General features: G+C 38.9%; 1 protein-coding gene across 2 annotated transcripts in view; it reads left to right on the top strand.

Moving 5' to 3' along the window:
- Nucleotides 1-10,577, top strand: part of DERA (deoxyribose-phosphate aldolase) — a 117,137-nt gene extending 106,560 nt beyond the window's left edge. For both annotated transcript variants that reach the window (XM_073877928.1, XM_025879806.2), the window contains 3 exons: nt 5,467-5,579; nt 9,404-9,553; nt 9,871-10,577. In XM_073877928.1, coding sequence (XP_073734029.1) covers nt 5,467-5,579; nt 9,404-9,553; nt 9,871-9,927 — 320 coding nt within the window. In that variant the 3' untranslated portion in view covers nt 9,928-10,577. The remainder of the gene's footprint in view (nt 1-5,466; nt 5,580-9,403; nt 9,554-9,870) is intronic.
- The last annotated feature ends 553 nt before the right edge of the window (nt 10,578-11,130 follow it).

Here is an 11,130-nt window from a genome sequence, read left to right as displayed (position 1 = left end):
TACTGAGTTTACCAAGGTTGCATAATACAAAGTTAATATAAAAAGTCTCTTGCTTTCCTATCTACCAGCAGTGTGAACAATTGGAATTTGAAATTCAAAAAAACTATCATTTATAAAAGCAATCCATAAATTGATTACTTGGGTATAATCTAACAAAAATATGTACGTAATCTATATGTACACCTAATAGATTGGATAAATCCAAAAACTGATAACACCAGTTGCTAGTGAGGATATAGAGCATCCGGAACTCTGATTCACTGCTGTTGGGAATACAAAATGGTACAGCTACTTTGGAAGATAATTTGGCAGTTTCTTTCAAAACAAAATATGGTCTTACCATATAATCTAGCATTTGCCCCTCTCAGTATGTGCCCAACTGATTTGAAAATTTATGTCCACACAAAATCCTGTGTATGAATGTTTGTAGCAACTTTATTTGTAATTGCCAAAAACTGAAGCAACCCAGATATCCCCTAATAGGTGAATTGATAAACAAATTGGGGTACATCCATACACTGGAATATTATTTATCAATAAAAAGAAATGAATTATAAAGCCATGAAAAGGCATGAGTAAACCTTAAATGCATATTGCTCAGTGAAAAGGCAGTCTGAAAGGCTGTATGATTCCCACACATGACATTCTGAAAAAGGCAAAACGGTTGCAATAGTAAAATGATCAGTGGTTGCTGGCGTGGGTGGGGGAAGATGAAAATGTGGTGCACGCGGGTTTTTATCTTGGTGAAAGTGTTCTGTGTGATCCTGTAATGATGCGTGTGCGACACTGTACATTTGTCAGAACTACTAGAAGCTCCGCAAAGAGTGAACTTTAATGTATGCAAATAAAAAAAATCGTTTATGTGATCAGGGGATTCCAGGATAGAATGTGGACTGTGAGCAAAGAATCTAACTGTATTACAAATATCTGAAACAGCCTCCCTGAAGGAGGTAGGAAAAAAGGTGGTGACCTACATAACATTATAAATGAGGATGGGCTGGGCGCCTGGGTGGCTCAGTTTGTTAAGCATCTGCCTTCGGCTCGGGTCATGATCTCCAGGTCCTGGGATCCAGCCCTGCCTTGGGCTCCCTGCTCAGCGGGAGTCTGCTTCTCCCTCCGCCTCTGCTGCTTCATCTGCTCTTTCTCTCTCTTTCAAATAAATAAGTAATCTATAAGTGAGGGTGGGCTATAAAGCTAAAGATATGGGAAAGTGCACATAAGCACTGTGCAGTAGTTGATACAGTTGTTTACCATGGTGTAGGTAACACTTCTGGTAGCGCTGTATGCGGATACTGGATGTGAACAATTAAATAAAGGGGTGACAGATGTGAGTGCTAGGTTTCTCACTGTTCAAGTGGGAGGTGGGAGTTTACAGATAAAGAAGGGGAGGGGCTGGAATGATCCATGTAGTAATGGGTCAGAGTTGGAGTCATCAGTATTATGCATGTTTAGTTATATCTATATAGATGTAGATAAATGTGGAATTATTAAAAGATGTGTGTATATAAATGGGTTAGGATACACAGATTTCCTGGCTAGTCAGCAGAGAGAGCTGGAAACAAGACCATGCAGTAGCAATGAGTACACCTAGCACCAAGATTTTGGGTTCTAATACCATTCTCTAAAAAGAGGAACTAGGGCTCTTTGGAGAAACGGCTTATTCTGGGAGTGGGGCAGAAGGCCTAAAAGATGAGCCCAGAGCATTTGGCAATACCAAAGGAAGTGCTTTAAAAAACAAAAATTCTACGTGATGGAGGTATGTCGAAGGAATATAGGAAGCAACTGAAAGAGCCCCCAGAGGCCAAAGGTAGAACCATTTGAGCAATGAAATAAAGTAATACTGGATTATAAACCCAAGTATATAAGATAAGTGTCTTTGAATCTGATATAAATGATTGTAAATAAGTAAATGAGAGGAGACAAATCTCCCATGCAAAAAAGTCCTCATAATTTATATAGTTATTCCCCCCAAAGGTGGTAAATTATAATTCCTCATTCCTTAAGTGTGGGATACAGATAAGGGCTTCTTTCCAAGGGGTACAGTATGGAAGATAGGGAAAAGAAAGTGACTTTGCAATAGAGAAACCTGGCAAACACTTCCTCCCAAGTTCTTACTGTCAACATCAACAGTGGTAGATCATGTTGATGGTAGGTACGCTTGATATGATATGGTGAGAATGGCACTTTACCTCTATGGTCTTCATCCCCAGAAACCCATAACCCCAGTTTAATCATGAGACAAATGTCAGACAAGTCCCAGTTGAGGGAGATTTTGCAAAATACCTGAGCAGTACTCCTCAAAACTGTTAAGGTCATAAAAATAAGGCAAGTCCAAGAAACTGACACAGCCAAGAGGAACCCATGGCAATATGATAAATGTACATATCAGAGTATCCTGAATGAGATTGGATTCTAAGTAAAACTAAGGAAATCTAAATAAAGTATGGATTTGGGTTAATAGTAATATATCTATATTGGTTCATTAATTGTAACAAATGTTAATAATAGGGGAAACTAGGTGTAGGGTATATGGAAACTCTATGCTACCTTGATGTTTCTGTAGCTTTACTTCCAATCTAAAATTTAAAATTTACTTAAAAATAAATAAAATGATATATTCTTCTGAGCCACCTGTCCAGTTTTGTTATCTGAACTGGAATGAAACTCAAAACTGTCTTCCCTTTCCGATTCATCAGTTAAAGATGGGAAATACTGTAGTTTGCTTTTTCTTGGGTAGCTGTGGCCATCCATCTATCCATTGATCCAGCCATCCGTCTGTCCATTCGTCTGTCCATCCATCCATCCATCCATCTGTCCATCCATCCGAAATTCTTATTGAGACTTGCGTGTTTGTCATGCTCTGGGGATACAGAGTTCACAGAAAGATACAGCACCTGCCCTCAAATGTGCTTAAAATACAATCAAGAAAGGGGGACAAACACATGATGTGTAGGCCATTGTTACTCTCAGTGTGTAGGGTCTTGTTGCTCTCACGATAGGTGTTCTGCTCTGCTCCTCCCAAATATGTTAGGAGGAGAGTCTCCTCCCTTATCCTAACTCGGAACTCTTTCAAAGGAGTTGGGCTCTTTTGGTTAACTTTAAATTGTGTGATTTTTAAGTGACCATACCTTTTTTTTTTAGGTCTCCAAATTTGGCCTTGGACTTGTAATAATCTTCTCTTCTAGGGTGCTTGAAAGAATTTAGATGATATCTGGTGTTGTACCCAAGAGCTTTCTAATGATTCAGAAGACAATGTCACACCTTAGGAAAGCACATCGTGGTCTCATTGTGAATTCTTTGGGGGTGTTCCCCTCACCTCTTATATCTGTTTGGAGGCTTTAATCTCTTCCCCTTGATTGTCTTATTTCTGGTGTTATAGGGAGCAGGACTTGGTTCTGTGATCCTGTTCATTCATTCATTAATCAGTTTAGCACATGCCTACTTCAGGGCCTTCATACTTGCCATTTCCCTGCTTATGGATGTTCTTTTCACAGATTCCTTTCATTCAGTCTCTATTTGAATTTTACTCTTGAGAGATGCCTTTATGATAACTCTGTTTAACTATAGCTACCTCTCCCCAACTCTGCCACTCTCTAACTCATTACATTGCTTTTTTTATGACTTATCTCCACCTGACATTTATTATATATTTATTTGCTTATTGTCTTTTTATTCTAGAAAATCTTCTTACAAGGGTGGGAACTTTATTATTTTGTTTAGTTCTAGGACATAGTGAGCACTCAGTGAATATTTGGTAGATGAATGCATGCATGACAATGTCTCCAATTCTTCCAGTGGGCCTACAGACTCCCCACCTCAAAAGGCTTCTGATGACCTGCTTTCATAAATCAGAATTTCTGTCATGTTTTTATTGAAATCCTACTTCAGTCCTTGATCCATTTATATTTGTAAATGCTTGAGAGTTTTCAGAGTGCTTTCACATAGATTGTCACTTTTAATTCTTTGTAGGAATTAAAGCTATGAAGCAACTAAGAGTTTTCAGATGTATTTTACAGACATGAAAGTTTGGGAGGTGAAACCAGATCTTCTGACTGCTAGCTCATCAAGTGATGACCCAGGATTTATGTTTCATCTCTACCTGTACCTAGAATGTATGCTTTTGAGGGCAAGGGCTTGAATTATTTGTTGTTTTATTTTCCACTATGTCTTATATACAGTGTATTTACTTAAAGGTGTGTTGATTTGAACCTTTCCATCCACAGAATAGTTGTGGAAGTATCTTTTCCATTTGAAACGAAAGGGGAACATTTTAGCCCCTTCTCCCCCACTTCTATTGACCACTTCTTTGATGGACCTTGGGAGAATCTCAGAGATGAGCCTTACCTATGGTCCCACAGAATCAGGGGGCTGGGGCTGTGTATTTCACAAGAATCACTTAGGAACCTTGTTTATATTCAAATTCTGTTTCAGTCAATCTAGTACAGGACCCTTAAGTCTGCATTTTTAGCAGGCACCCTGGTGGTGCCCATGCTGCTGGTCTGTGGTCCGCATACTGAGCATGTCAGGGGTTGGTAACCACATGAAAGATGGAATCTCTGTTTGGCTACCTGACTTTGTCACCCCGGGCAAGTTTCTTGGAGACACTATAGCCTACTGGTTAAGCTGTATTTCTCTGGTTAGAATTCTACCCCCCTCACTTACAACTGTGACCCCAAGCAGGTTATTTAACCTTTCTGTATCTCAGTTTCATCTTTTAAAATGGGGATATTAGTACTTACCTTATACAGTTGCTGTGAGGAATGACTGAGTTGTTACTTGTAAAGCACCTAGAATAGAGCATAGCACACAGTGAATCTTAACTCTTACTATCATTTCTTTGTCTCCTTGTGCTATTCTGTTAAACTGCATCAGTAGGTTTAAGATCCATGTGAGAGACAAAGTTGTTTGAAGTATTTGTAGGTTATGAAATAGCATGATGTCTTTTGTGAAACTCCTAATCTTGCTGGAAGACACAGTGCTTTCATTAATGAACAGTGCAGTACAAATCATTCTTCTGGTGCTGTCACAGCTGTACCGTGTAGTTCCCATCAAGCACAAGAAAATGAGGGGACAACGAGTGGGCACTCCAGTTTTGTAGTCAAGTGTCGTGATATATGATACTAAGCATGGGGCATAACGTTGTATGATTCATCTCAGTTATGCATTAAATAAACGAACTTGATTTTCATTGATGATATGGAAATATGGAGCCAGGGACCCCAAGAATCAGTGAGAACCCAATTGGTTCTTCATTTAATTCATCTTATAGTAATGGGGTGGGGGGAAGTATGGACAGAATTATTTCAAAGAGAGATTTTGTTTTTCCTTTTTCAAATAACTAATGAAAAATAAAGTTGTGTTCCTCAGGAAAAAAATTGACATGGCTCATTTCTTTCACTGACTAAAAAGTGTAAGAAGTAAGTTTTTAATTAACACAGAGGTTTTTTTTTTTCCCTTTTGTTTTAGGATCAGATTTTATTAAGACCTCTACTGGAAAAGAAACAGTAAATGCCACTTTCCCGGTAGCTATAGTAATGCTACGGGCCATTAGAGATTTCTTCTGGAAAACTGGAAACAAGGTATATTATTGCCAGCAAATCTTTCTTCAGAGTAAAGATAATGTTATTTATAATACTAGTTACAGCCACAAAAACTGTCTTTATATGCAGAAGGTGTGAATGAGTTACCTTTATGAAGATAAATGTTTAATTTACCTTTCATTACAAAAGAACACATTCATGGAGAAAAATGTGCGATTAACAGAAAGTGAGTGAGTGTGGGAGTAGGTATGTGTGATCAAGATGTAAACTCACTTTATGTCCTTTTATTAACTGAAGACAATTTTATCACTGACAAGAGATTCCTAAATGGGTTCTTTAACGAACTAATTCTGCTACAACACAGAGGCTTTCTGGTAAGGCGTTGGCCAGCGAAAACAGGTTAATGCAGAAATTAAACTTCCTTGAGGAATGGAAAGAATTGCAGAGTAACATTTATTGAATGATAAGCTGTGGTGGTGATATGAAAAGTATGCAATATAATGGGAAATAATCTTTTCCTGTCATTATTGAAGGACACACATAAATTGGTTTTTCTGTTGGGAAACCCCCGGTCCAGAAAAACTTATTACTTTTAATAATATGAGGTGAAGAGAAAATTCTCGAGGAGATGAACTTATTAAACAAAATAATGAAATGCTGTGAAACAGCAGGGAAAAGGTAGCTAGACGTTATATAGCTCTTGAATTAAATATCCATTTTTGCGTTTTATGGCAGTTGGATGTGCTCTTTGGAAGACTGTTAAGCTGAGGAGGGTATGTGCTAGCTTTTGTCAGCTTTTCGAAAAATAATACATATTTTTTGAAACATATGAAGTTAAAAAGAAAAATGTGTATGAGGTTTTTTAAAATGAGTTTGGATTTTCCTTTTCACTTCAAGTTGCTTGTTTAGCTGCAAATTATCTCAAAAGATTTTTTTTTTTTTTTTTTTTACATCATTGGAGAGAAAGGTAGTTTGTTTGGTTTTGGTTTTTTTGTTTGTTTGTTTAATGAGGCTGTCCCTTCCTCAGAAGGCATCTTTTAAAATCAACCTCTGGATTTCTGCCAAATGGAAACCCAGAAAAGGCTTTTAATCCTTTGCCAACTAGATGTGATGACTTTATATATGTGACTGTACCTTCGGTTCATTTTAGGAACTGGAGACCATTTTTAGAATGTACTGGGTTTGAGAGGAAATGAACTTCCAGAATTTTCTCCTTCAGAATAAGTTCCTATCTTAAAAAAAGTACAAATAGGAAAGATAGCTGCTCTGACCTTACATATGACAGTTGACTCCATTTGAGTAACCTCTTTGTTGGTAGCCTTTGTGCACTGATCCAAATAAAAACATGTTTAGCGGTCAAAAAAGAGAACTCTATCTTTGGTCCCATCAGCTGAGACCACCACCATTTGTAGATCAGTGGTTCTTATTTTCTGCCAAAGTACAATAAAATAAATGTGAAGCTTTTTATGCTTCTAGATGCCTGGGCCCTCATCCCTAGCACTTCTGGATGAGAGGTAATCCTCAGGCATCTATATGTTTCGTAAGCTCTGTAGTCAGGATTAAAACTCACCATTGGAGACCCAATCCTGCTGTGTTCTCAACAAACATTTATTGAGAAGTTAACTGTGTGCCATGTTAACCTATGTTAACAGGGATACAAAATGAACAAGTCCCTTCCCAGGAGAGCTCGTAGACAACAAGCAAAGAATTTCAATAAAAGTTTTAAGTGCTCAATATTCTAGGCCAGAGTACAGTAAGAAGGGACTTTTTGCTGTCTTTCGGTACTTCTTTTTAATTGTAATGACCCTTTCCTCAGATAATAAACAAAGGTCATCCCAATTTTATTACAAAACAGACAGATGCAAGTCAAATCATATTCATTTTAATTATGTGTGATTTCACACAGTGAGGACCTGTGTATGTGTCTGCAAATCAGGTGCATCCTTCTAGGTTGTTGACAAGTTGCCTGGGCAGGCCTTAGACTGTAAACTTTCTACATCATTGATTTAAGGGGTGTTTTAAAATGTGACGGGCCATCTTCCAGACCATGCTTAGTGTCACTCTGAGCAGCAGAGGTTTAATATTTCATAACTGATTTCATTGCAGATTTATGTTTTCCATATTCTCTCCCTTAAAGGAAAAAAAAAAGGATAAACTTATGCTAGAACCTCTTTTTAGAAACGTTGCCAAACAGACTTGCTGACACAACTGAACTGTATAGAAAAATCTATATGCAGCACAGCCTAATTGACAGAAATGTGCTTATGATTAACATGTATGCTAATATCAGCTAATTGATTTTGGGGGCCTCTTCTCAATAAATAATCTCATCCTGTTTATCTCCCCCACTCACCCCACGTCCCCGCAGTCTTTCAGAGCCACTTGGGCTCCTGGGTAATAGGCACATAGGGTTAGGATCAGTGTACAGCGGCTGCATAGCCACGTGGCAGTGAGTGACTGAGGCGGGGATACCAGTCAGGAGACCCACCGGTATTTGTGAGGACTAATGAGGGTCTAAATTAAAGCAGCAGAAGTGAGAGTACGGAGGAAGTGTGTGGGGGGGGTGGGCGGAGATACAGAAGTTGAGGAGGGAAGATGGGTAGGACTTGACTGTTGATTGGGTGTGGTGTGGTGGGGAAGATGGTGGAGTCCAGGTTAACCCTGAGGTTTCTAGTTTGGATTAATTATGGGACCATTCACTTATCGTCTCCCTTCTCTAGCATTCTGTTAGCCATACACCCCGTGTTGGGGCTACCCATCGAGATAGCGGCTCTTAGTGTTCAAATGCCTGAGCTTTAGTAGTGGGGCTATGCAGTGTTTTCTCGATTGCTCCTGTCGGTAGAGTCTCTCCTCTACTGGATTCAAGTTCTTGAGACAGGTAAATCAGATAAGCAGGTTTTACTGTTTATAGAACACATTTATCCATTTCTAATGGACTCAGGGACATCATTTGTAAACATCAGATATTGGCTGAGTTGTGCTGTTTTATGCTCACCTTCAAAGACTACTGAACTGTGAAGAGTTCCTACACTGTCTTTTTGTACTGTGCTTATTTAACCAGTCTGGCTGTTCATAGAACTCTTTCCACTTACAACTTAGAAAAAAGTCCCTACACTTAAGTTGATGAAAATAACTGTCAACACTGCTTTCTGATTGCTGCCAGTTTGGTTAGTGTGACCTCCCTGATTCTCTTCTCTTACTTTGAATACATGTATGTGTCTTGCACCTCAGGATGAAGGGCTGAGAGGCGACTAGACAGACTTACTTATAGAAATGTAGAATGAATGGGCTTTTGTGATCTCTGTTTTTCTTAGTTTTTGACACCTCTCTTGTTTATCCCCAGTTCACAGCTATAGTCTAGATGGTTGAGGTTTATGACTTCCCAATAAGTGCAATGTTAATGAGGGTTATTAACGCTCATTAGTGTCTCCTCAGAAACAGTGACATCCTTCCCATTAATCTTGGAAAAGTCATTTTGTAGCATGAATGTGCGCGAGTCAATGATCTAAGCTCTTTTTCTGGGTGAAGTGAAATAGACTTTAAAAAAAGAGAGAAAGAGAATCGAGACCCTGTACTAACACAGTACCATTTTTTGTTGTTAAAGATTTTATTTAGTTTTGAGAGAGAGCGAGGGTGTGCATGAGCAGGGGGAGGAGCAGAGGGAGAGAATCTCCCGCAGACTCTGTGCTGAGTGTGGAGCCTGACGAGGGTATGGATCCCAGAACTCTGAGATCATGACCTGAGCTGAAACCAAGAGTCAGAAGCTCAACCACCTGAGCCACCCAGGCTCCACCATGCAGGACCGGTTTTTAAAGCACTCCGGTAACATTAGACCTTGCTCTCTTTCCCACCTTTCCTTCTAGGTAGGCTTTAAACCAGCAGGAGGCATCCGCAGTGCCAAGGATTCCCTTGCTTGGCTCTCTCTCGTGAAGGAAGAGCTGGGAGATGAATGGCTGACACCAGAACTGTTTCGAATAGGTGCCAGTACTCTGCTTTCGGACATCGAGAGGCAGGTGTGTAATAATCCATTGTCCTTGGGACAAATTGACAAGTGTGTTTTTGAGAAAGAAACGAAAAATCCCTTATTGGGCTATGAGAGCTAGAGAAAAAAACTCATCTGATTTACCTCATCACACCCAAACTTCTGCTTTCGTCCAAGCAAACCTTCACCTGAAGTGGGTTGAATGGAGAGTCTGCAGAAATGCATAATAATATGGGGCTTTATAAGGAAACATTAATTATAATTATTAATTATTATTTAGTAGTATAATTATTAATTGATATATATGATACAAGGTAATTATTAACTAAACTCTGGTTTTCCTCACAGATTTACCATCACGTTACCGGAAGATATGCAGCCTATCATGATCTTCCGATGTCTTAAATCAGCGACCAGTTCCAGAAAAGTGCTGTATAGCAACATGTAAAATGTGTTTTTCTACGTAATTGCTAAAATTGTTTAATTAAAACATGAGGGAATGAATGGATAACTGACTTTTTTTTCCCCCCTTAAAACTTTCACTGAATTTAATTCAAAGAATAAAAGAAAAAACAACTAATCCATACATGGTATTCTTTTCAGGTGCCTCTGAATGGTCCTAATTACTTGAAGATCTGTATTGTTAATTTTGTGAAGATTTTCTCTTAAGAATTCTGAGTAAAATATTAATGATAGCTTTGACAGCATTCAATTCTAAGGGGGAAAAAAAACATTAAACTGCCCAAGAAACGTGCCTTTAGCGAGAGCAAACGTAGCATCCCTGAGCTGCTGGCCATACTCTGATGACTTCGGGAGTCACTGACTTGGCACTAATTTCCTGCCGTGAAAATCTGTCTTTAATTTTTGCAACAGATATGCTCTCTTATTAATTATTTTGCTAATGAAACTCCTGTCATTGTTACATGATACTGTGGCTATTGCATTTTTTAAATAAAAAAATCTCTGTAGTTTTTTTGGAAAAAAAATCACTTTAAATTGTAACAACACCAACTGAAAGATAATCCATTAAACACAGAAAGAGGTTTTATCAATGACTTTCTGAGTCTGTCCAGTAGAGTCTGCATATTTATATCATAAAGCACCTCAGTAACACTATTAATGAATACAACTTACATATATATATCCTGAAACTTTTAAGATTTTCTGGCATAGTGAATAGGGGGAAAAACAGCCAACACTAATGTAGCACTTAATACATGGTAAGCCCTTTACATAGATCAGTGTATTTAATATTTATTTAATCCCTGTAATAGTACTGATATTATTGTCCTTTTATACAGACAAGGGACTGAGGCACAGAGAGCAGAAGGAACTTGTCAAAGATCACAGAGCTCACAACCGGCAGAGTCAAGAATCAAGCCCAGGCCCAGTGTGGCTCCCGAATATGTGCAGTCACCCGGGGGCTGCACCACTGTCCCTCAGCACACACAGGCTCATCATCAGAGCTCACTGTCCGCTCTGGGGAACGGTCATCTGCTTTGTGGGCTACTCATTGCTTGGCTCCCTGTCCCTCCCAGTGTTCCTGTCTGCCAGTTTGGCTTGCTAGCAACTCTCCCACATGATAGAACCTACGTTTTCATTTCTTCC

This window comes from Callorhinus ursinus, unplaced genomic scaffold (genome assembly GCF_003265705.2).
Source record: "Callorhinus ursinus isolate GAN/ISIS: 27379988/994484 unplaced genomic scaffold, GSC_fseal_2.0 scaffold27, whole genome shotgun sequence".
In the NCBI taxonomy this organism is placed as follows: domain Eukaryota; kingdom Metazoa; phylum Chordata; class Mammalia; order Carnivora; family Otariidae; genus Callorhinus; species Callorhinus ursinus.
The sequence above is the reverse complement of the archived record's forward strand: the minus strand, read 5'-3'. Positions and strand labels throughout refer to the sequence as shown.